Source organism: Desmodus rotundus, chromosome 5 (genome assembly GCF_022682495.2).
Source record: "Desmodus rotundus isolate HL8 chromosome 5, HLdesRot8A.1, whole genome shotgun sequence".
Classification (NCBI taxonomy): Eukaryota; Metazoa; Chordata; class Mammalia; order Chiroptera; family Phyllostomidae; genus Desmodus; species Desmodus rotundus.
In genome coordinates, this window is record NC_071391.1 from 103,373,109 (window position 1) to 103,400,138 (window position 27,030).

The 27,030-nt window shown below is 40.1% G+C and overlaps 1 protein-coding gene across 1 annotated transcript in view; it reads right to left on the minus strand.

Annotated features, from left to right (window-relative positions):
* Positions 1–1,137: 1,137 nt before the first annotated feature.
* Positions 1,138–27,030, minus strand: part of BUB1 (BUB1 mitotic checkpoint serine/threonine kinase) — a 49,873-nt gene continuing 23,980 nt past the window's right edge. The window contains exons 12-25 of the mRNA XM_024576723.3: positions 26,538–26,666; positions 26,335–26,445; positions 25,464–25,563; positions 24,462–24,543; positions 22,018–22,192; positions 20,367–20,451; positions 14,943–15,181; positions 13,685–13,828; positions 5,874–5,989; positions 5,385–5,546; positions 5,095–5,252; positions 4,823–4,997; positions 4,196–4,302; positions 1,138–2,639 (exon numbers count right to left, since the gene is read on the minus strand). Of these exons, the coding sequence (XP_024432491.3) occupies positions 2,444–2,639; positions 4,196–4,302; positions 4,823–4,997; positions 5,095–5,252; positions 5,385–5,546; positions 5,874–5,989; positions 13,685–13,828; positions 14,943–15,181; positions 20,367–20,451; positions 22,018–22,192; positions 24,462–24,543; positions 25,464–25,563; positions 26,335–26,445; positions 26,538–26,666 (1,979 nt within the window). The 3' untranslated portion in view covers positions 1,138–2,443. The remainder of the gene's footprint in view (positions 2,640–4,195; positions 4,303–4,822; positions 4,998–5,094; positions 5,253–5,384; positions 5,547–5,873; positions 5,990–13,684; positions 13,829–14,942; positions 15,182–20,366; positions 20,452–22,017; positions 22,193–24,461; positions 24,544–25,463; positions 25,564–26,334; positions 26,446–26,537; positions 26,667–27,030) is intronic.

A 27,030-nucleotide genomic window follows, 5' to 3' on the forward strand; every position in this document is an offset into this window, starting at 1 on the left:
AAGAAAACCAAATGTATGGGAAACGTATCTGATAATGACACCTTGGACAAGGGTTTGATCTCTAAAATATATAAAGAACTCACAAGATTCCACACCAGGAAGACAAGCAATCCAATTAAGAAATATGCAACACATATTTTGACCTGAACAGACACTTCTCCAAGAAGGATATATGAATGACCCATAGACATAGGAGGGGATACTCAACATCTGTAGCCATCAAAGAGATGCAAATTAAAAATGCAGTGGGATACCACTTCACACCGGTCAGAACGACCATCATTATTAAATCAACAAACAACTTGTGCCAGTGAGGTTGTGGAGAAAAGGGAACCCTCATAAGCTGTTGGTAGGAGTGCAGACGGTGCAGCCACTATGGAAAACAGTATGGAATTTCCTTAAAAAACTAAAGATGAAACTGCCTTTAGATCTAGCTTCCACTCCTGGGACTATACCCTAAGAATCCTGAAACACCAATTCAAAAGAACCTATGCACCCCTATGTTCATAGCAGCATTATTTACAATAACCAAGAGCTGGAAACCGCCTAAGTGCCCATGAGTAAATGAATGGATAAAAGAACTGTGGTACATTTACACAACGGAATACTATGCAATAGAAAGAAGAAACTCCTACCTTTCACAACAGCATGGAACTGGATGGAACGGGAGCGCATTATACTAAGTAAAATAAGCCAGGCGGTAAAAGACAAATACCATACAATTTCAACTATAAGTGGAACCTAATCAATAAAACAAACAAATGAGGAAAATACAACCAGAGACTTAGAAATAAAGGACAAAATGACAGGGACCAGAGGGGAGGAGGTAGGGGGATAACGGGGAAAAGAAGGGACAAGCAAGGGAACACGAATAGAGGACTTATCAGCACAGACAATGGCGGGGGGTACTGACCATAGGAGTAGCGGGGGAAGTGGGTAGGGGCGAGCAATGGGGAAAAAGGCAGGACAACTGTAACTAAACAATAAAATAAAAATCAGAGGAATTTTTTTCTCATTTCTCAACTGAGGATGGCATTTTTAAGACACAAAAGCCAAAAAAAAAAAGAAAAAGAAAAAGCCTTTTAAAACCTTTATATACTAGAGTATAATACAAAAGATTTTAATTTGATGGGAACAGAAATCTTAGGTCAGAAAACAGATGATAAACTGGGACAAATACATGTGTCTCATACCAAGGGGTCCTACGGACTGACCTGAAAAAGAACGATCCAAATGAAATGTGCACAAAGGATAGAGTTCTCAGGCAGAAACTCACAGCTCTTGAATATGAAGACATTTGGCATAATTCACAAGAGAATGCAAATGACCACAAGGAAATCCCATTTTTCACCTGTCACAGCAGCAAAGGTCAGAGGTACGGTGTCGGTGGAGGCGTGGGGAACAAAGACTTCCATGCAGGCTGGCACAGCCCCTATGGGGGGCAGTCTGCAAATGCTGACACAAAATATTAAATTTTAACCCAGCAATTTTGCTTCTAGGAATTTACAAATATATCACATAACCAAGTTCTTCACAGCTGTTAACAAGAATGAGACCATGCTATATGTAGTTACTCTTTACTATACATTAAGTGGAAAAAAAGCAGAATTCTGTTAGGTGTGTCAAAAATACATAGAAATATGCATAGAAACATTTTAAGAAACTCACAAAACATGGGTTGTGGTGGCCTCTGGAAGGGAGAACACGGAGCGGGAGTGAGTGTAGGAAAAAGCAGTCTACCCTATATGCTTGGATTCTTGAATTGAGCGCTGTCTCAGAGTCGTTTTGCTCATAACGCTACCACAGGAGAAGGGGAAGGTGGAGGGAGGTCAGTTCAGGTTATAGGACCCTTCCAGCTTTAAACATCAATAAATGCTAAGTTGGCTGCTTTAATTTTAGGGCTAATTTAATGAATTACACAGCTTGTGAGACTATTTTCAAGATGCGAGACAGTCCTCTGAGTGGCAATTTTAAATAATGAAGAGGTATAATAGAAGATTTATCCCTTTAGTATTTCCCATAGGGAACAATGAAGAACAGGCAATTAAGGACAGGCAAACTTTGTTCATAACAACCTGAGTCCCTGGGATGTGTTTGGGAATTTTTTTCACACAAATATAAACCCTCAAATTTGGGAGAGGGGGGAAGCTGTTTTGGCCACTTTCTGGCTTGAAGAGAACAGGTCAGTGTTTAAAAAGTGGTTTTAGAGAAAGTTCATATCCCAATTCTTCTCATGAATGTTTATGTCGCAACAGCAGCCCTGCTACACAGGGACCTTATTATGTGTGTTTTATTGAATATTGACAACAACAAAGCAATAACATGAATATATTTTGCAGACTTTTAAAAAGAAACATTTACACAAACAGTGAAAGTGGAGACATTAAGGCTCAAAATGAGCAGGGCAGCAGTTACAAAGTGATTTTTCAGCAGTGTCCATGTCTTATTTTCGAGAACGTTTGTATTCTAAGAGCAGTACAATTAGCCTATTATGGAGGGTCTTAATCTTGTTTGTATAGTGTTGTTGAAATATTTTTTTCAGCTTTTGCCTTAACAAATCCAAAGATGGAAGACGATGACAATCTGGTATATTCAACATTACGTGAAAAAATTCATTCCACATATCCAGATGAGGAAGCCTGAAGAAACAAAATAAAGGATAAAATGTAGCATTCAACATGCAGGGCAACCCCACTCTTGCTCTGACTCCCACAGGCTTGGACAGCCGAATACAACAATTTTCACCCCCACACAACTCAATGCACCAGAATAGGAATGGTGGATCTACTTATAAATAAGAGATCTAATTAAATGTCTACACACACCTTGTTCCCAAAAAGTGATGTAAGTACTCTTAGTAATTACAACAGCTCTTTGGTGGTTAAAAAAGGATGTTGATTTGCTTTTTGCTAACTGCATTTCTGTACTGCCAGGATCTGATAATCTGGTCAATGGCTCCGCTGGCCTCACTGCACAGGTTCCAGGACCAGGCAGATGGGCTGGACCGCCCAGAACAGAGTTCTGAAGTTAACTGTGAAAACTCCAGAACATGGAGATGATGCACTGGGGGAAAATTTGTGTTCCAGGCAGGAAGTCCAGCCCATTATTATCAGGCCTGCTGAGGGTTAACTTGAGGTTTCTCTGGTCAGAGATGGAAGCCTTCTGAATAATGCTCTGTTCCTTCCATTATGAGCAAGAGAATGAGTAAAGTAGTTGCTAAATTTGATGACTCATGTAGAATAAAGCATAGTTGTTATAAGTTTTCTTCTGGGGACCCTAACTTCTGTACAGACGCTCCATTTAATAGAATTACTGCTGACTGGTCTTTTTCTTGTCAGGGTATGTAAAAATCCATCAGGGCTGTACATTTAGGATGAGTATATTTTTCAACATAGTTTTTATACCTCAAAAACATTTATAAGAAAAAGTAAAAATGATACAACGTACATGTACCAAATGCTCAGCTTATACATTACCAACAGTTCACACATTATTGAGAGAGCTGTCCATGTTGAAATGAAGAGTCCTAGTTTAGTCACTAACTTCCACTGATTTAATGGATGAGGAAATAGTCTTTTCCCTGCTAAATATTTTTAATAGATGAGAAAAGTCTTTTCCCTGTTAAATATTTTAGTGTTTATGCTATTACAGTGGCTCAGTTTTCCCCCCTTGTGCCCCTGAGAAAACAGTCTTAGAAGCACTATAGTCATGCAGGGATGGAACCTATAAGCTGTGTATAGTCCCACAGCTTACCCTGTGATGGAGAGCTGCCTCATCTATTTATAATTTACACGGCATTTTCACATGTATTATTTCTCTTGCTTCTTATAATAAACACCTGGGATAAGCAAGATCGTTATTATTTCCATTTACACAGGCAAGAAGACAAACAAGCAAAAACCAGAGGCTCGGTGACACCAGGCAATAGGTGTGTACAGGATGCCAACTACTCAGCCACGGGCTTCCGATGCTTTGATGAGGGCACTGGCTGCCCCACTGTCACCGATGGGAACAAAGAAGTGAAGCTGTGGAACTCGCTCACTGTTCCCAGTGCCCAGGACTGTGCCATGTCACCATACTTGCCAAGGCATGGGTTTTCCATGCAGTGGTAGAGATCCATTTCCCCCCCAGACGGAACTCAACATTCTACCGTATTTACTCTCTTCTCCCTGGAGCGCCTAATGCTAATACCTACCGTCTGAAAAGACCCTCAGGCTTCCAGATTCCTCCTTCATTTTTCACTTTCATATAAGAGCCAAAGAGCATGCAGTACACCGTTGCAGCAACTCCAAAGTAATCAATCTACAAAGAAAGTATAGCTCTATATGTCTAAAATACTAATTCTCATGTCAATATACTAAGATGTCTAACTTAATGAGCAAGATACATAATCACAAGACGTTACTTCTAAAGAATTTGGACATCATCTGGTCAAGTATCCCACTGATGTGGCCTAGGCTTTGCTGGAAGCTTCCATGAACCCATCACCCACTGCTCCCTGAGATAGCCCCTTGGAAAGCTCTGTTCTCCTTGAGCTACTGGGTCCTTCCAAGTCTTTCATTTTGTTACCCACAGACAAAGGCAACACTCTAATCCCCTCTCGCAGGGACAGCTTAGAAGGCCTCCCCACTCCTTCTCCTGGGACCCTGGCCTCTAAAGCCTCTCGCTGTGGAATGTGCTTGTGACTGAACACAAGCATGGCCTAAATCCCAGGAAAGGAAACTACAGCAGCTCGAATTAACTAGATGCCCAAATTCATTTTGAAAATATAATAAGTGTAATGAAGAAAAATATTTCCAAATCTCTCATATTACTTCTATACCTGGTAGTTCCATGGTTTGTTACTGAGCATCTCGGTACACTGAAAACCAGATGTTTCACACTTTGCTGTAAATGTAGTTCCTTTTGGAAAAAGTTTCATATCTATACTCTGACCCAGGTCAATTAGTGCCAAGCCAGCAGAAAAATCATCACCTTCTCTGTCCTGTTCCAAAAATCTGTATTAAACACAAAGAAGGGTCAGGCTGCATAAGCACAAATGAAGTCTGCTGTGCAAATGGTAGAGGAGAACCCTGTTAAAAATGCAACGCTTGCCTGCTTCCAAGTATGAAGTTGTCTGGCTTAATGTCTCCATGGATGATCTCGCAGCCATGAACTTGTTCAACCATGTGCAGCATCCTGATGGCAAAGGACAGCACTAGAGCTTGAGGCATCACTTTCTCAGGGGTGTTTTTATAGAGATTAATGGCATTCTAGAAACAATGGAAAGTGGCATGATGAGTTGGCTACAGAAGATCAATGAAATTTCAAGTCAAGAGCTCTGCCCCTGCCTATGACTCCAATAAAAACATTCATGTCCACATCATCAAAGTAAATACACTTACTAGTAATGTTCCATAGCTATAGAGATCTCCCACTAATACACTGCCGTCCTGGAAGAAGTGAGCAGAATAGAACTTGATGAACATGTGTCGCACACTGGGCTTTAGTCTCTCCATCAGCTGGGTCCCAACGTAGAATTCCCATGGGTTGGCGGGCTTCTGGACCTGCAAACCAGGTATGTGACATTCAAATCCAGGCTCACATTGGGATGGAAGTTGCTTCCGCCCCAGTGAAGAACACGGGGTGGGAAGTAATGACAAGCTATGTACTGCTGTTGCAGTACGGGGCCTGCTGCAACACAATTCTAGTGGCAAGGCAATTCTGAGTCCTTGTAGGATAATTTTGGTTTTTACGTGCTGGCTGTAGACCTAAATGAAACCACTACCGTATTAAAACAGAGAAAAAAAGAAGAAGAAAGAAAAAAGAGGCTGGCTAACCCAAGTTCTAAAGTGCATTTCTATACTGAACAAAAAGCTGCTCAGATCACTTACCTTCAAAACAAATTTCTGTTTACTCTTGGTATCCTTCACATCTCCATGGGTAACTTCATAGACTTGGGCAAAAGCCCCCTCTCCAAGAAGGTGATCAATATAGACCAGCAAAGAACCTTAGGAGACAGATAGGTCAACGTGAAAATAAAGGCTCAAAACATTAAAGACTTTACCAAAATGAAGTATCTATAAAATTGTCTTGGTGCTTGAATTACTTTAATAAACAAACATAGATATAGTCCCTTCAGCAGATGCATTTCTCATCTTGCATGACAGTTAAATACCTGCCACAAAATAGCCCCCTTCTTAAATGATGTGATGAAGGAGCAGGGGCAGCACTGCCAGGCCAGCCCTGTCACTCAGTGGCTGGGACCTGGGCAGCCCCCCTCTCTTCCCCAGGGTGCTCACATTTAAAGGCGTCTTACCTGAGCTGTCTACCTGACAAGACCATTGTGACGCTAGAAAGAAACCCTCTTTACGTGATGCACGTACAGTCCTCTGTCAAGTGCTAAACAAAGCTTTAAACATACCTTGGGAAAATGTATGTTCTAGATTAGAATAAAAAGGACAGAGTGTAATTGTCCCAATGTCTCTAACAGATGACTAATTTTACTGAAGTAAACCTTTGCTTTTAGATCGGTTTTGACATGTAGAAGAGCTGCGCTGGTAGCAGCGATTGTCTGCTCTGCGTCTAGTTCCCCTGTGAAGGTTGACATAGCCGAGGTGTACTTGCCAGAAATAAAGGTCCCATACCGCTACGTTACCATTAACCAAACTCCTTATTCTGTTCGGATATCACCACCTCCCCCACATGTTCCAGGATACGGGCATCAAGTCTCCTCAGCCTCTGCTAGGCTGTTCCTAACTTCCTGTTTTTGATGACCAAGGCAGTTACAAGAAGTACTGGTCAGGCTATAGAATGTCCCTCAAACTGGATCTGTCTTGATATTTTTCAGCAACACTAAGGTTACTGTTTTGGGGAGAAAGACCACAGAGGTGAAGATGTAATAAATTTTTTAATTAATTTAAAAAATAATTCACATATACAAAACCAAAAATAAAAAAGTAAGCTTCTGGTTTCTTTTTGGGCATATAAGGAGCTTGGAAGTCATCACTCCACCTTCACAATATGAAAAAAGCTGAAGCCCTGGCTGGTGTGGCTCGGTGGATTGAGTGCCAGCCGGCAAATCAAAGAGTCACTGGTTTGATTCCTTGTCTAGGGCACGTCCCTGGGTTTCGGGCCAGGTCCCCAGTGGGGGGCACTCAAGAGGCAACTACACATTGATGTTTCTCTCCCTCTCTTTCTCCCTCCTTTCTCCTCTCTCTAAAAATAAATAAATCTTTTAAAAAAGAAAAAAAGCTGAAAAACTGAAGATCAACAATTCTTAGATCCATCGGAGAAGCAAGGTCACAGGCAAACCGTTGTCCCCCAAACCGAGGAGTCAGGCAGGAGCAGTCAAAGAATAAGAACTTGTGAGAGCAGAGGTCCAGGAGCAGCAACCCCAGTACAGGGCGGGTCATGACAGAAAGAAATGACATCTTGGGCCCATATCTAAGAACAAGTCTCTAGGGAACCCCAGACATAATAACAAGACAGTAATAAGAACACAAAGGGAAATTTTAGTTCTGATACCTCCAGTGCCAACAAACAGTAAACACAGCCTAATCCCAAGACAGATAAACACAAACCTTACACAAAGGCCTATTTATCTTAGTTCCTTTGACCAAGTATATCAGGTCTGGCCTCTAATTAAAATTACAAGGCACACTAAAGGACAAAAAAAACACAGGTGGAAGAGACAGAGCAAGCATCAGAACCAGATACAAATACAGCAAAGATTTTGGAAATGTAAGATCAAAAATTAAACAGGATTATGAATAATATTCTAAGGAATCTAATGAAAAGAGCACAACATCTAAGAATAGGTGGGTAATGTAAGCAGAAAAATCGAAACTCTGAGAAAGAATCCAAAGGAAATGCTAGATAGAAAAACACTAACAGAAATAAAGACTGTCAGATGGGCTCATCAATAGGTTTGCACATGGTTTAGAAAAAAAAATCTCTGAGCGTGAGGATATGTTGATAGAAACTCCCAGAACTGACATGCAGAGAGAAATGCTCCAGAACTGTGGGACAATTACAAAAGGTGTAACATGTACAAGACTACAAGAAGGAAAAAAGAAACAGAAGAAATACTTGGGAGTAATTTTGTCTGAGAAACTTCCAAAATTAGTGGCAGACATTGTCAGAGATCCAAGAATCTCAGAGGACACCAAGCAAGATAAATGCAAAAAAAAATCTACACCTAACCAGTCACACTGCAGGAAATCAGACAAGGAGCCAATACTGAAATTAAGCCAGGACAGAACACCACCTGCAGAGGAGGCAAGGATAAGAATCACACCAACTTCTCTGCAGGGCGTTGATGGAGTAAGGGTGGAAAGAAAAACACTACCAATTCTATGTCCAGTCAAGCAATCTCTTCAAAGATGAAGAAGAAACACTTTATTACACAAACAAAAATTAAGGGTCTGTCACCAGTATATCGCCTTGCAAGAAAGAAATATTTTTAAAAAGTTCTTCAGAGAGAGGTACGATGATATAGATGAGAAACTCAGACCAGCCCTGGCTCATGTGGCTCAGTGGACTGAGTGCCAGCCAGCCTGTGAACCAGGGGGTCACTGGTTCGATACCCAGTCAGGGCACATGCCTGGGCTGCGGGCCAGGTCTCCAGCTGGGGGTGTGCAAGAGGCAACCACATTGACGTTTCTCTCCCTATCTTTCTCCTTCCTTCCCCTATCTCTCAAAATGAATAAATTAAAATCTTTAAAAAAAAAGAGAGAGAGAGAGAGAGAGAAAGAAACTCAGACCAGAAAAGTGTAGAAAAAGGGATAAAATAAAACCTCTGATATATTTAGTAAGTATATCTTATAGATAAATGAAATGAGTGACAGGAAATGAAATCACAGGACAGAAAAGAAAACAAATAAGGGCAAGGAATAGAAAAACAGTAACAAATCCAGTAGACACTAATCCAACGACATCACCAATCACTTTAAATTATCAACAGACTAAAAACATACCAATGAAAACAGAGACTGTCACAGTTGATAAAAACCCAAGATCCAACTACATGTTGTCTATGAGAAACACTTTAATATAAAGATAAATAACAAGTAAAGTGATGGAGAAAGGCATGCCATGCTAATATTAATCAACGGAAAGCTGAAGTAGCTATGTTAACTTCAGGCAGAGCACACTTCAGAGCAAGGAAAGTTATCGGGGGATAAAAAGAGGTATCAAATGATGATGCAGAAGTCAATTTTCTAAGAAGACATAACAGTCCTTGATGTGTATGTGCCTAACAACAGAGCTTTAAAACAGGGACACAAAGTCCTAGCTGGGTGGCTCCATTGGTTGAAGCGTCATCCCGTACACCAAAAGGTTGCAGGTTCAATTCCCAGTCAAGGCACATACCTAGGTTGCAGATTCTATCCCTAGTTGGGGCACATACAGGAGGCAACCAAGTGATGCTTCTCTCTCACATCAATGTTTCTGTCTCTCTCTCTCTAAAGTCAACAAACACCCCTGGGTAAGGATCAAAAAAAAAAATAGTGAGGCAAAATTGACAGAACTACAAGAATAAATGAACTCACTGTTACAGTGGGAGATTTTTCTTCCCTTTATCAGGCAGAAAATCAGTAAGGCCAAGGTTGAACTAAACAGAGCCACATATCAACTGATCAAATTGACATTTACACACTGCTTCATCCAACGGCTGAAGACACATTCTTCTCAAGTTCTCATGGAATATTCACCATGATCAACTACATTTTAGGCCATAAAACATACCTTAACAAATTAAAAAATAAACAAATCACACAAAAAGTGCATTCAGACTACAATGGAATTAAACTAGTAGTCAACAGAAAGATAATGGGAAAGCCCCCAAACACTTGGAGATTAAACAACACATGAGTCTAAGAAGAAATTTCAAGATAAATTGAAAAATATTTTTGAACTAAATAAAAATGAAAACACAGTTTATTGAAACTGTTGGATGCAGCAAAAGCAGTGCGTAGAGGGATATCTGTAGCATTAAAATGCATGTTAGAAAAGAACAAAGATCTAAAATCAATAATCTTAGTTCCCACCTTAGAAAACTAGAAAAAGGGCAAATTAAATCCAAAGTAAGCAGAAAAAAAATTAGAGCAAAAATCAATGAAATTAAAAATAGAAAATCAATAGAGAATATAAAAAAACCAAAAGCTGATACTTTAAATCCAGTAAGCCACTAGCCAGTTTACTTAAGAAAAAAAAGAGAGGACCCATATTACTCTTATCAGAAATGAAACAGTGGCATCATTTCGGATACTATGAACATTAAAAGGATAATAAAGAAATATTATGAGCAGTTCAATGTCCACAAATTTGATAACCTAAAAGAAATGGACCAATTCCTTGAAAGAAACAATCTTCCACAATTCACACATGAATGGACTATCTAAATAGGCCTATATCTAAGTAAAGAAATTCAATCGGTAGTTAATAGCGTTCCAAACAGAAAGCATCAAGTCCAGATGGTCTCAATGGTTAATTCTACCAAACATTTAAAGAAGAAATACCAACCTTCTACAGTATCTTTCAAAGGATAGAGCCAGAGGGAAAACTTTGTAACCCATTCTATGAAGTCAGCATTACCCTAATATCAAATCAGGCAGAAACATTACAAGAAAACTACAAACCATTATCTCTAGTGAACATAGATGCAAAATTTCTCAATTAAATATTAGCAAATCGAATCCAAAAAAGTACAAAAAGAATTATACATCATGACCATGTGGGATTTAACCCAGGTATGCAAGGCTGGCGGAACATTCAAAAACCAGTTAATGCAATCTATCACATACAGGGACGAAAAATAAAAATCACATGATCATTATCAATAACTGCAGAGAAAATATTTTTGTCAATACCCATTCATGATAACAACTCTGCAAACTAGGAATAGAGGGGAACTTCTTCAACTTGATAAAGAACATCTACAAAAAACCTACAGATAACGTCATACTTAAGAGTGAGAAACTAGATAAATGTTTCCCCACTAAGGTCAGGAATAAGGTGAGGACATGTCTTCTCCTTACTCATATTCGACATCATACTGGAAGGCCTAGCTAATGCAATAAATAGGTCAAGAAAAGGAAATAAGAGGCATACTGATTGGAAAGGGAGAAATAAAAGTCTTTGTACACAGAAAATAGCATTGTCTATCTAGAAAATCCCAAAGAATCAACAAAAATCTGTAGCTAATAAGCCATTACAGCAAGGTTGCAGGATACAAGATTAACATACAAAAGTCAGTTGCTTTCCCATGTACCAGAAATGAGTAAGTAGTATTTGGAATTAAAAACACAATACATTAACATTAGCACCATAGGTATGCGAGGCTTATTAAAACACTTAGGTATAAATCTAAGAAAACATGACAAAACTCTGATGAAAGAAATTAAAGATTTAAATAGAGATATCCCATGTACATGAATAGGAAACCAATATTGTCAAGATGTTATTCTGTCCAACTTAATCTATAGATTCAATGTAATCCCAATCGAAATCCTAGCAAGTTATTTCATGGATATTGGCAAAATCTAAAGTTTATACGGACAGGAAAAAGGCCCAGAATAGCCAGCACAATATTGAAGAATAACAAATCAAATGACTGACACCACCCGACATCAAGACTTATTATAAAAGCTACCATAATCAGGACACTGTGGTAGCAGTGAAAGAATAGACAATACATCAATGGAAGAGAGAGAGAGAGAGACCCAGAAATAGAACCAAACGAATATAGTCAGCTGCTCACTGACAACACAAAGGCAATTCAATTAAGAAAGGAGAGTCTTTTCAACAAATGGTGATGGAACAACTGGACATCAACAAGCAAAAATAAATCTAGACAGAGAACCTTTCACAAAAGTAGGTCAAATGGATCATACGCCTAAACGTAAAACACAAAGCTGTCAGAGTCCTAGAAGATAACATAGGTGGCCTTGGATTTGCCAATAACCTCTTAGATACAACCAAAGCATAGTAAGTGAGAGAAGAAAATTGATAAATTGGACTTCATTAAAATTACTGCAAAAACTTCTGCCTACACAGTTAATAGAATGAAAAGACAAGCCAAAGACTGAGAGAAAATTTCTGCAAAACACTTTCTGATACGGGACTATCATCCAAAATACCCAATCAACTCTTAAAACTCAATGCTTAAAAAAATGAACAACCCAATTAAAAAGGGGGCAAAAGATCTGAACATATAACTCACCAAAGAGTATATACAGATGGCAAATAAACATACAAAAATGTTCAATACTGTATGTCATTAGGCAATTGCAAATTAAAAACGATGAGAAACCACTGCACACCTATTAGAATAGCTAAAACCAAAAACACCGACAACACCAAATAATGTGAGGGTCGGGAGCAACAGAACTTTGATTTTTTGCTGGTGGGAATGCAAAATGTTACAAAACCTTCTGGAAGACAGTTTGGCAGTTTCTTACAAAAGTAAACATATTCTTACCACATGACCCAGCAATCTAACTCCTTGGTATTCACAGGAATGAACTGAAACTTACGCCCACACAACAACTGCACTGGAATGTTTACAGCAGCTTTATTCATATTCGCTGAAACTTGGAAGCAGCCAAAATGGCCTTCAATAGGTGAATGAATAAATAAATGATGGTACATTCATACAGTGAATGACTACTCAGCCATTAAAAAGAGCTATTGAGCCATAAAAGGCTTGGAGGAAACTTAAACGCATATCGGTAAGCAAAAGAAGCCAGTCTGAAAAGTATACATACTGTATGATAACAACTATATGACATTCTGGAAAAGGCAAATGATGGAGACAGTAGCAAAAAGATGATGGCTGCCAGGATTTAGGTGGCGGGAGCGAGGGACGAGTAGGTGGACACAGGGCCCTTTTAGGGCAGTGAAACTACTCTGTATGATACTGTAATGAGGATGTACGTCATTTCCCACTTCTCAAAACAGAATGTATAATACCGAGAGGATATCCTAATACACACTTTAGTTAATGGTAATGTAACAATATTGGCTCATTAACTTCAACAAATGTACTACACTAATGCAAGATGTTAATAAGGGAGCCTATGTACATATAGGTGCGTGGGAAGTACGTTGTGAGAAGGGCTGTCCCATCGTTATCCACATCCACTGTCCCACTAACAGCCATCTTTATTAGTTTTGAGTATCTTTCAAGAGTTCTCTGGAAATACTATCAAATATGAATATATATCTGAGCTTCCCCATTTCAAGAAAAAATGCAGCACGTAGTCCTAGCCTGCCCTTTCGCGTAACCGCGTGTTCTGGAGGTCATCTCCTGTACGTACAGAGATACAAGTCACTGCAGAGGCGCCGTCCTTTATTGAAGCAGTCCCCTTCGACGTCTATGTAGCTTCCAACCTGCTGCTTTCACGTACACGTTATTTGGAATGTATGTAATTTATCTGCAGGAAATTCTCACAAGTGGTGTCCGTGTCTTAAAAGTATGTGCTTTCTAAATTTTGATTAGGTATTGCCAACTGGCCTTCTGTAAGTTAGAGCCCCAACAGCAATCAAAACGCTACGTTCTGTCACGGCCTAAAAATATGTTCTGCTTAGTCCTATGGATAAAAGGTGGTTGTGGTGCCAGCAGCAGAATCACATGCACACTGGTTACCACTGACTTCCCACAGAGAAACGAGAGTTTAAAGTTTTACTACCACATAGTTCTTACCCAGCTGAAACTCAGTCTTGGGCTTGATGGCAGGAAGCTTACACTGCCACTCAAAAGCGTTTGGATAGGAGCACACTGGTTGAGAAAGCCCGGACAGAAGTTTGAAAATCAATTGATCATCCCATGGATTTTCAACAGTGAAGTCTTAAAGGAATGAAGGAATGGGAACAAAAAAAGAAAAATTCAGTACCAAATATACACAAATAAAGCAAGTGAGACATGCATTAAATAAGCTTTCAAAAGCCTCATTGTAAAAAGCATCGATTTAAATAATAAGCATTTTCAAAAGTCAAAATGGGTGGTTCTGCAACAGTTATTTGTCATTTTAGATCTACAAATTTAGATCAGTATTCAGTTGGGAGAAAGGAAATCAACAGCAAGGTCCTGTTTCTCTCATCTGGAATTGCTAGATACTGCCTTTGGCACAATTACGGGTGCGTGCCTTTAAAGGCAGACTTGGATGTCAGTTACTTCTAACAGGCTCAGATATGTATTCTCTAATTGCTTTTCTACTCATATCTACAAAATACGTTGCCTTTTAACACACTACCTATGTACAATCTGCAAGCATGAGATACTTTGAGTTCACAAAAGAGAAATCTTTTCTAAAAGGAGGAAAAAAGTTAGTGGCAATTGTCAAAGACTAATCCAGCATAATTAACATTTACTTAGTGATAAATCTATGTAGGACACTGTCCTGAGTACTTGGCATTTAGTAGCTCACTTGGCCCTTACAATAAGACTGAAGTAGGTACAACCATTCCCATCCCTTTACAGAAAGGGGGCCGCAAAGGATTGAAATAATCTTAGCCAAGATCACATGACCTCATAAAAGGGGGAGCGAAGATTAAAACCTAGCCGGTCTATCCCCAGAGGCTGTACTTCTAACCACCATGCAAGACATTTCTGTGTAGCCTGGGGTTGGGAGTCCCTTAACCCTAAGCATGGTTACTTTCCTATAAAATGGAGATAATAGCATTATATTAAATGCTTAGCACACAGTAGGCCCTCCAATACCAATTCCCTCTTCCAACAGGTAGTTATTTTGATACTTTCTTAAATTAAAATGAACTTGCCCGCATGCATGTTATTGCTGTACTATTGCTGTACTTTGTGATACAGTATCCAAGTTCTGTCCGAACTTGTGTTCTACCCAATGATATTCGAGTCCCTGCTCTTTGAGCTTTTCATGAAGCAGCTTTTATCAGGAGACTGTCCTTATTAAGGGGCACAATGAGGACTGAGAATCTGTTCATACTTGGGGTATCGACATTGCTAAGTGAACGAGGATGCATCCACTCTGCCTGGAGCCCAGAGCTGGCGTCTGATGGCTCCCCCACAACAGCAAGGTCAGTATCTGTGAGTGTACAAGCCTTTAGGCTCCGCTCTGCTTTGCTGGTCAGCATGCCACCGGGAGCTGGCTGGCTCGGATGCAGCGAGGATGCTGAAGATGCACTGGTGGGCGATGCTGGTTCTGGGCTTTTCTCTTGAATTGTACTGGATACGTAAAAAGAATGAGAGAGGAGGCAACAAAACACCATGTGGTTACAAGTCTACTGGATTTGATCACATGAAAGTCTCAGGAAGCAGTTTCCTTTCACTCTGGGAGTGACATTTCAAAATTGCTTCACCAAGAGTGGAATAAAGCATTTTCTTCAGAAAAAAACACAAAAATATACAAATACACAGTCAGTACCATACTAGAAGTAAATTAAAGGCATGGTACTATATTAGGTAGATAGATGGGTAATGCAGGGGATATCGTTTAGTAGGAAACATTGAGAGGAACAGGCTTATTTCCCCCATACTTAGGTTATCTAAGTATCAGTACTCTCGCCAAGACCGAACACTTATCTTTATTCCAAAATGCCTTCTTTTATAACACTGAAACAAACCAAGTGTGAATCACAATCCAACAACCTAACACTGGTGCATTTCCACATATGTATATATCTACTTGTATAGTCAATCCTCATTACGCATGAATTCCATATTTATAAAGTTTCATTTATGCTAAAACTTATTTGTAAACCCCAAATCAATATTCAACCTTCAGAGATGCAGAGTGGCAAAAAATTTGAGTCACGCAAAAATGTGGTCCCAGGTGAGGGGTAAGGCCTTAAGTTCTCTTGTTTCAGCTCTCATACTGTAAATGTGTCTTTTCACAGTGTACTTAGTGATAGGATTTTTTGTTTTTTGGGTTTTTTTTTTTTGTGATCTCCATTTCACTGTTTAAAATGTTTTCCAAATGTGGAGCCTAAGTGAAGGAAGGCTGTGATATGTGCTGGATGAGCTTCAGCATGAGTTACAGTGCTAGTGGCAGTGAGGTCCGTGTTAATGAGTCAACAATACATATTAAATAAGGTAGCTTTAAACAATATGTGACCAGAGGCTCGCAAGAACCTCATTCTGTATTTCTCCTAGGAGCAATGATTCAGTGTTTACAGTGACTTTAGAGAGAAGAACCAAAGCAAATAACAAGACTCGACTGTATACACAGCTCCACACACATTATCTTCCCCCACCTTTATATCCAATATACATGAACACATGAGTAGGAATATATTTTTATACAGATGAATTTATACACGAAACTTCATTTTGCACTTTCACCTCTTGACACAGTCATTTTTCTTGCTGTGAATTTATAAAAAAAACTAATTTTAGAATAATTTTGGATTGAAAAAAATGTTGCAAAAATAAGAGAATTCCCATATGCTCCTCACTCAATTCCTCCAGAGTTATAGTGGTTCCTTTGTCAAAACCAACAAACCAACATTTGATATGACTATTAACTACCATCCAGACTTCACGCAGATCTCACCACTTCTCCACATTGCCCTTCAGCCTCTCCAGGACCCAAGTCTGGACACCGTGTTGCATCTAGCTATCTTGTTTAACTTACTCTCTTCTCATTTGTGTCAGTTTCTCACTTTTCTAGTTTTCCAAGACCTGTCAGTTTTGAGAATTACTGGCCACGAATTTTACAGAATACCCCTCAGTATGGGTTTCTCTGATGTTTCCTAATGACTGGGCTGTACTGGTTTTGGAGAAAAATATTACCGAGGTGAAGTGCCCTTCTCATTAAATGGTATCACTGGTGACATTAACCTTGATCATTTGGTAGAGGCTGTGCCTGCAAGCTTCTCCACAGTTCCAGCCATGGATTTTAATGACTGTAGACCATTTGATCCACTGGATGTATGCTAGAATATAAAAATTCCATGGTTCTTAAGTATTGAAAATGTTTTCAATATTTTATATTACCAACAAAACAGGTAACAGGGGTAGCCAAACACAGAAAAAGCTGTCTCTAAACGATGTTCATTGCTACTAGCAACATGAGTGCCCCAATTAATATGGGTGCATAAATGACTAACACTACCTTTCTACCTCTCCATGAGAATTATTTTGGGAGTTAACTTTCTAATTCTTTCCCCCTGAAAACTGAAAAGGTAAGAGCATGACTATCATCACTGATTATGGTAAAAAATACCCCTCACTGGTAACTGTTTCTAGACTGGGAGAATTAAAAGTATGTGCCGAGAGTCTGCAGCTGCTGGCTTTGGGTACACTGACTCTGAGGGTCTGTTCCTTCTGGAGCTCAATGTATGGAGAGTACCTGGGTGAATCTTCTTTCCTTGCAACTTGGGCGTCTCATGGGGGCCCATATTTTCTTGGACAGTACTACCTTGCTGGCAACTCTGATCTCTGTCCTGTGAACTTCTAAATCAATCTTTTTAAAAAAATATATATATTTATTGATTATGCTATTACAGTTGTCCCATTTCCGCCCCCCTCACTCCACTGCATCCTGCCCACCCCCTCCATCCCACATTCCCCCCCTATAGTTCATGTCCATGGGTCATACTTATAAGTTCTTTGGCTTCTACATTTCCTACACTATTCTTACCCTCCCCCTGTCTATTTTCCACCTATCATCTATGCTACTTATTCTCTGTACCTTTCCCCCCTTCCTCCTCCCACTCCCCTATTGACACCCCTCCATGTGATCTCCATCTCTATGGTTCTGTTCCTGTTCTAGTTGTTTGGCTAGTTTGCTCTTGTTTTTGTTTTAGGTGTGGTTGGTTAATAACTGTGAGTTTGCTGTCATTTTTACTGTTTATGTTTTTTATCTTCTTTTTCTTAGGTAAGTCCCTTTAACATTTCATATAATAAGGGCTTGGTGATGATGAACTCCTTTAACTTGACCTTATCTGAGAAGCACTTTATCTTCCCTTCCATTCTAAATGATAGCTTTGCTGGATAGTCATCTTGGATGTAGGTCCTTGCCCTTCATGACTTGGAATACTTCTTGCCAGCCCCTTCTTGCCTGTAAGGTCTCTTTGGAGAAATCAGTTGACAGTCTTATGGGAACTCCTTTGTAGGTAACTGTGTTCTTTTCTCTTGCTGCTTCTAAGATTCTCTCCTTCTGTTTCATCTTGGGGAATGTAATGATGATGTGCCTTGGTGTGTTCCTCCTTGGGTCCAGGTTCTTTGGGACTCTCTGAGCTTCCTGGACTTCCTGGAAGTCTATTTCCTTTGCCAGACTGGGGAAGTTCTCCTTCATTATTTGTTCAAATAAGTTTTCAAGTTTTTGTTCTTCCTCTTCTCCTTCTGGCACCCCTATAATTCGGATGTTGGAATGTTTCAAGATGTCCTGGAGGTTCCTAAGCCTCTCCTCATTTTTCCGAGTTCTTGTTTCTTCATTCTTTTCTGGTTGGATGTTTCTTTCTTCCTTCTGGTCCCCACCGTTGATTTGAGTCCCAGTTTCCTTTGCATCACTATTGGTTCCCTGTACATTTTCCTTTGTTTCTCTTAGCATAGGCTTCATTTTTTCATCTAACTTATGACCAAATTCAACCAATTCTGTGAGCATCTTGATAACCAGTGTTTTGAACTGTGCATCCGATAGGTTGGCTATCTCTTCCTTGCTTAGTTGTATTTTTTCTGGAGCTTTGAAGTGTTGTCATTTGGGCCACTTTTCTTTTTTGTCTTGGTGCGGCTGTTACTTTAAGGGGCGGAGCCTTAGGGTTCCCCGGGGGGGCTCCCCTCTCCACCAGATTTCAGTCTTTCACTCCACTACCCACAATCAAATTGGGCCCCTCTGGTGCTGGTTCCCGAGTGGGTGGGCTTGTGCATGCCCTAGGCCCCTGTGCGTCTCTCCAAGGACTTCTCCTGTGAGGCTGGGAGTCTCTCCTGCTGCCACACCAACCCCCACGGGCATTTTCAATCAGAGGTCTGAGGCTTTATTTCCCCGCACTGGTGCCCTGGGTTGCGCAGTCTGCTTTGCTCCCCGCCGTTTGTCCGGTTTATCTGTGCGTGAATGTGGGGCTGTGGGGTGCTACCCGCCGCTCTGCCTGCCCTGTTCTCCGCCACTCTGAGTCCGGCCCTCTCGGTTTATCTGTGTGCGAATGTGGGGCCGAAGGGTCTGCTAGTGCTCGGACTGCCTGCCCCGTTTGTCCCACACTCCACCAGTCTCGGTCCTGCCACGGCCACGCAAGTCCTCTCCACCCCGGTGCCCGTCTCCGCCCCTCCTACCAGTCTGGATGTTTCTTTTTTATTTCCTTGGTGTCGGACTTCCTTGCCGTTGGATTTTCTGTCAGCTCTGGTTGTGCGAGGAGGAGCAGTGTCTACCTACGCTGCCATCTTGGTTCTCCCCTAAATCAATCTTATGCCACGTGTGGCTTATGGTGGTTTTGAGAGTCAAAAATTTAGTTACATGTAGGAAGATTCCTGGTGGGCTATACAGGCTGTGCCCATTGGGCAGAATTTTAAATTAAGGCAGTTTATTTAATTTGCATTAATTTTATTATTCATGAGTTAATTATTTCCCATGTTTATGCATTATTTTTTCTTTTCTAAATTCTGCCCATGTCCTTTATCCAACCATTTATTTACTAGGGTCTTAGTTTAAGAAGGGGTTTTTAATAACAAGAGCCAGTACAGCTTAGTGGTGAGACAAAGGGTTCTGAAATAAAAGTTATGGGTTCAAATTCCAGCACTGCCAATTAGAAGCGGTATGACTTTAGGTCATTTATTTAGCCTTCTAAACCTGGCTTCCTCATCTATAGTGGAAGAAAAGACTAGTTCCTACAACTAAAGTTACTGTAAGATTAATGAAAGGATATAGTACATGAAAAGCACAGCCACTATTCTAGAATCAATGCTCCAAAGACTGTAGCTACTTTCAGTATCTATTACATTTACCAGACTATTCAAATATATTGGACTTTTACTTCTGCAAAACATTACTGTGTAGTAAGTCTGCATTTTACACCAATGCCTAAGAAGTTGAAACACTGTCTTCCTCCTCATAAAAGGGAGTGACCGATTTTCTCAATTACAATGGGTGTAGAGAAGGAATTCTGTTTGCTCAGTTCCACAACAGTCTTTCTACATCTTTGGCTGATAAGAGCACCTGCAGTTCTGCTCCCAGAACGAGCGGAAGTCAGACTCAGAAATTGTTCCCACAGGGATTCTCTGCTGTCTCACTGCTTCTCTTACTGCCGTGAGGTACCCTGTGTTTAGACTGATCGTTGCATTTACCCACAGAGAGGACCTGCTGACTTAAAGCTGCAAGTCCATACAAACCGTTAGTCTTTAAGGATTGGAATTCCATTACATCTGCAACGGAAAGCTAGAAGGAAAATGGAGTGACAGAACCACATGGTCACAATACCTGAACCTTCTGTCTTTTGAGGGCTCCATGTTTTCTTCACAGGTATCTGAAGTCACATGGGTGCACTGTGCTGCCACCACGTTTTCTGAAACATAAAAAATTAGAGGCAGACATTTTTTGAGCACATGTATACACACATGATTCTATATTAAAAAATCCGGGATTCCTTTTTATACTGACTTTTATTATAAAAGTAGTGTTCCATGGTAAAATGTACTGTAAAGTTTTTAATTTATTTTTTATATTTTTCAATTTTTTAATTATTTTTTTGTTGTTCAATTACAGTTGTCTGCATTGTAAGATTTTTTAAATGGGGTGAAAATCACTTTAAAAAAATTTCTACTACTAATATATGTGGAGAATTTAAACTTTATACATCTAATCCATACAATCCTTCCAGAGAACAGGGCCAGGAGGGGGGCAGGCCCACTGAGGGCAGGACGACCAAGCCATGGGAGGTTACTGATACGGGTGGCAGCCACACCCTGCTTTGGCAGAACCTAACAATGAGGACATGGAGCATAAAAGGCTTCCAGGTCTCTCTGGAGGGCAGAGATTTTGGTGTCTTTCAGTCGGCCGACTGGTATTTACTTGATTGAATGATGCAGCATGTTTGTACCAGAAAGGTTCCCAGCAATAGTTATCACTCTCTTTAACTCAAAAACAACAACTATCAATCAACAGACTAGGTAACAGCAGAATACAGAATAAGCTTCTACCAATTGATGTTAATACTATATATGACCAAGTATCAAACTTGATCAGGTACTGCCTCACCAAATAGAGGCTAATACTTTTTAATACCAGATCATTAGCTTCTAGTTATTGAACCAAAGTGGCAAATACTCTTAAGTGCAGCCAATTTTGACTGTTTTGAAAGTCTCCTGACTGATTAGTTTTCCTGAGTGGAAAAACCTTGAAAATTTTTTTTTTTTTTTTACTAAAGTGGCAACCCTGTAATAATACTTGGCAATTGTCCAAGTTTCAACTGCACTGTCCTTTTAAATCCAGAAAATAAACATACCATATTGAGTTAATACTGTACAAAAAGTTTTTACCCCTTTAGTGAAACATTTTTAAGTCTATAGGCTCAAATATGCTTCAATCTATGGGAGTGAAATTCCTTGGCATTGCCTTCACCGTCACGCTTTGGTGACCAATTGCCATTTCTTAAATAGTGCCAGCAGTGACAGGAGTTTAGCTAGTAAATCAGGAGTCACCAAAATGGTAAGGTTCCAGATCTAAGAGTATATATATTTTGCAGGCTGGTTCTTAGTAAGTAATAACTAACTGCGCTCAATGAGAATACTACACATTAAGGTCCAATTCAGATATATAAAGATCTTTGGTATAGAAGTGTTATGTTTGGGAGAAGTAATGATTATTTGAGTTTTCTCATTGCTCTCGTGGAGTCAAATCATGAAAAAGTAAGAAAATTTTCTGAGTTAGTACTTGGCTAGGTCTCTAAAGTAATGAGATCTGTAGACAAATATCAAGGACTAAACTTTGCCATTTGTGACTCTTATAAAATTAAAAATATATAAATGTTCATTATTTTTAGCATTCAAATAAATTAATCTGTCTGTGGTGGCCTTTTTGTTTTGTAAAACATAAAATAAACCTATACCCTATACAAGTAGCATCACACAACCTTTGTCTTCCGGAGTGTGCGCTGAGTCCACTGGAAGTTTGTGGAAAGGAGTAGATGCAAGCCGTGCAGCAGACGTAAAGTGTCCTGGGCTCTTAGGACTGGGCGCCAGTGTCTTGGTGCAGCGGACACCCCACACAGTGGAGTCATCCCAAAACTCTTCAGTATGAGCGACCTCCTGCAATAAAATATGAACTGAAAAAAAGCAGTCACCTCCCTGCGCCGTCCACAAAATTTAACACTTTTTAAGAGTCAGAAAAATGAGGAATTGAAGACCAAACAGGTGTAGCCCTGGCTAACACATAGCCAGGGATGTTGTGGTTCTGATCTTTTCCCCAGAACTAGACTCTTCCTTTTCCTACCACCATGGGCTCACACCCCACACAGGGTCACATTTTTGTTTTTTCAATATTTATACTTTAAAATTTGATAAGTCTAGATTTACACAGGAATTTCTCCCATACCCATATGAGGCTTCTAACATTATCATTTTATTAAACCCTGGTGTGTTTGTGAAAACTAAACAATACTATTAAATACAGACAGTATTTGGATTCCCTCATTCTCCTCATGTTCCTTTTGTTCCCAGACCCAACCCAGGCTGCCATGCTGCGTTCAGCTGTCACATCCCCTTGTCCTCCTTTAGTCAGTGCCAGGCCACTGGCCTTTCCTAGGCTGCCTCACACTGACACTTCTGAATACTGACCAAGTACAGTGTAGAATGCCCCTCCAGTTTAGGTTTATTGGATGCTTTCTTGGGATGAGACTGGGGTATAAATTTTGGGTAAGAATACCAGGGGTGAATGGCCCTTTCTCCTTATGTCGTGTTAGAGGGTACGTGACATTAACAGCTTGCCACTGGTGAGGTATACCAGTCACTGGGTCAAGGCGATGTCTGCCAAGCTTGTCCACTGCAGGTACAGTGTTTCCCTTTCCCTACTCTACTTGTTAGAAGCCAGTCACTAAGTCCAGCCTACACTCAAAGGAAGGTAAACTAAGCTCCACCTAGGATAAAGGCACATCAAAGACTTTGTGAGCAAAGGTTAAAATCACCACAGTGATTAATGATTTAGGTGAGGCAGGCTATACAAATATCCTTCTTCTTCAAGTTTCTTCTAGCTAATTGTAATATTCACCTGGGATCTTGGCTGTAGCAATTACTACTGTGGCCCTAATGGCCATTTTCTATCGCCACTCAGTCCTTTTACCTTACTGGAGCCCTTCTATAAAGATGCTTCATCCTTTCTCCTGTATTTTATTTACAACAGTATGAGTATTTATTTTATTTCTTGCATTACAGTCTAATGCTAGCCTATTCTATTTATTTCCTTGTTCATGTTGTCCCAGCTATGGCCATTGGCTGCTCAGGTTGGCTCCTGTGTTCTCTTCCTGTACTCCATTTTTTTTTTTAAAAGCACTTCATTACTTTCTGATCCTTAATATGCTCATTTGTATTTTCTAGCCCCAGCCTTAGAATCAGCTATTTCTCCAAAAACGCAAAAGTTTTAGAGACTATGACAATAGTTCTAAGAAAGTGCTATGTCAGTTTGATCAAAGCTCTTCAGTTGTCCATAAAAATGCCACCCCTGGTTTTCACATACACTGCAGTCTTCATAAATTCCACCGTATCTCTTCCAGCACTTCAGGGACAGCTGGCTGATGGTTTCTTTAGGTGAACACAGGATAAAGCAATTGGCTTACGCTTAGGACCAGGATAGATGGATAATTCATTGTGGGTTATTTAGTCAATGTACACATAGCTGAATAGCTTCGTAAACTGCACCGATAACATGATGCTACTATATTTGAAATTCAACCTTTTATTTTGGAAAACTTTAAGGTCAAAAAGCCCACCAAAGCATTAGAGAACTGGGTGATAATTTAGCTGAAAGAACCCACTGTGGGATGAAAACCATGACCCAGGGTTTAGCAGAGCTTCTCAGCACCTCCCTGACACACACAACAGAGAGCAGCCTGGGGTAAATGGAAAGAAGTGCAGCTTGGTGACACTCAGGGCTGAGTGGGAGCTGGACGCAGGCTGCAAGCGATGCTGTGGGCCCGCAGCCCGGTGACGCCGGCCTGCTGAGGTGCCCGACGACAGACCATTCCAGTTTAGCTCCAGCAGTCCGCTGCTGGCCTCACATACCAGATGTATGGGAGGTGTGCATTTCTCACCAACCCACCCCAAGGGTCCTCTTGTTTAGAGGGCAGGCTCTTTGAGGGCAAGTATCACACCAAATTCCTTTTTTACTTTCTATATACATCCCAGTGCCGGGCACCTTACTCGATACTCAAATAATTGTAGAATAACGTCCCGCAAACCGTACTCTTCATATGACATTGTATTTTTCATCACACTATTACATACACCATCTAATTTATCAAGTACAACTACTTGGTAAAACAAGGGTAACACCCATTTCACAGATGAAGCAGAGATTACTTACCTTTGGTTTTGGAGAAAACCTGCTTACAGAGCGTTCTCCAAAGGTCCTGGCTCCTGTGGGTTTATTTTTTGGCTGTGGTAATCTAAGAAAAGATTTGCAAACTCATAAATAGCAAAATATGCCAAGGAAATACATGCTACCACTCGAGTGTTAGAAACATTCTCCAGTTATCCTATTTAATTAATTTTTACATACATATTCCTTATTTATGCAATAGTTATAGCACAACTGAATGCAAAATAAATTAATGTGACTATGTGTGTAAGAGTAGAGCTAGTTACTTCAGTAAGTTTCTATTATGCTGAGTTACATGTAAGTCTTAGGAACAAGAGTCAGGACTGTGGCCACAGAAGTGCAGGGAGGCCATGCACTTGATTTATTTCCAGTGCTTGGTTTAGCTGTGGGACTTCTCTCTGAGTTAGCTGGTCAGGCTCCTTCTCCTTTCTGCCTCAGTACAAACCTCTTCTATATTGCCATACCTTCAATCACACCGACACTTCCCTTTCCACAGTTTACACTATTAATAGTGAAATCCTGGAGCTACCCACTCTAATATAGTTTCCCTCGGCCTTAAAACTTATTCTCCCTGCAGCATGACCGCATGTAAGCCACCTCCTTTTCTACTTGATCCATCCTGCAAATATAAACAGAGCACACGTAGATTTCTGGACTGGTGAATCCATTCACATCTACTAAAAGTTCAAACCCACAGAATCCCTCAGTTCTCTGATTATTTATTACTATATGCTTTCATTGTGCAACGTCTGCTTTCCTTTCACTCTTGCATAGGACTGAGGATCTAGAGAACTTCAACAACAATCTCCTGGTCATGTGGTCAAAAGGCTTATCAGTGGTAGAGCTCACTGTGACGCACACCACCTGACTGGCAGGCCACTCCACCCCCACCTCACTGCCTTGAGACGAGGGAACCTGTGCAGCGTTCCACATCACTGTGACAACGGGTACCTCCTATAATGTGATTTTAACTAGGTATTTCTTTACCCATAATTTTCTTTGTTTCCATCTTCAAACACAGAAAAAGCAGATGACAAAGAAGAAATAATCTTATTGACTCCCCAAGCTCCAGAAGATCTTGTGTTTTCTGTAACAGAAAAATAAAACAGCATTTATTTATAGCATCAGGAGAAAAACATTATCCTTTATGCTAAACTTCAACTACAAACAAGAAAATGAAATGAAAGCTTACGGAAAAGAATAACAGCTTTTCAAATACTAGGTAATGAAACAGTCACTTTGTACTGAGAAGAAGTAACCTAACTATGATCACAGGGGTTCTCACTCCAGCCTTCAGGTCTCGTGTTCCCGCCACCTTTAAAACATGGTGTTCATCATTCTCCTAAAACATTGCTATTATCACCTAACTCACTGAACAAAGCTCTCAGGGGCTCTTTCCCAGTCAGCATAAGAATTAACCTTGTAGCTTAGAGTCTAACTGGATTTTACTTAGTTTTATTGTGATCTCTTTCTGGCTTCCAGCAGGAACACCGACTCCACACAAATGGGCTGCTGGTCGCTGGCCTCGGGCACCCTGCCCCGCCATTCTTCTTCCAGGCAAGGCTCAGGTCAGGCTTGAAGTACTTAGCCCTTCCTGGCTGTTTCTATCTATGAGGGTCTTGTCCTTCTTTGGCATTATTATTGTTATTATTATTTTTAAAAAACAAACAAACCAGTTCTATGACACACATCTAGTACCTTGCCAAACATTCTCTGATTTTTTAATTTCACACATTCCCTGCCCTTATGTGGCAAGCTAATCAAAGGTAGGGCCAACTCTTGTACAATCCTTGATATTTCCAGTGACAAGCATCCACAATGCTATGCACTCAGTAGCTTTTAAGCAAATTGTTATTACTTTGAAACTGGGCTTCAAATGCATCTTCATTCTGATCTAGACACGGCCATTCATCTTTGTCATCAGAAACGTCAGGAAGTGTCGGAGCCTGGAACATATTCATGATGAAACCTTAAGAGCAGAAAGAATAATTGTAAGCAGGGCTGCAAAGACCTTTCGTGAATCTGTGGTCAGAGGCTACATATTCCAACCAAAGGCTTTACCTAATGCTTCTTTTGTGTGCACGGTGGGTGACGGCTGCACTTGGGATGGTGTTGCCTGAACCATTCCCAGTGATGTGTTTGGAGTTGTGTGAAAAGAAGTTGTGTTAAAAACCTTATGTGTTTCACATCCTATTAAAGAAATGGGGACAAAATACACTATTAGTAGGGAAATCGGAATAATTGAAAAGGTACACAATATAAGAAACTTACTACAATTAAAACATTTATTATTGTTGGTAATCATCACTAAGGATTTCCATTATTATAGTACTTTCATTTTTATCTTTATGATCTCATGAGGTACGTAAGGCAAGAATTATCCTTTTAAAGAAAAGGAAATGAAAGCTTAAATAGAAAAATGGTTTGGTCTAAAATCATATCAAATTACCAGTCGTGTCATAATAAACCCTTAGCTCCACTATATCCTAAGAAATACATGTTAATAGTTCCATTTTAAATGTTCAGAACTCAGCTGGAGTCCAGGCCCTGCACA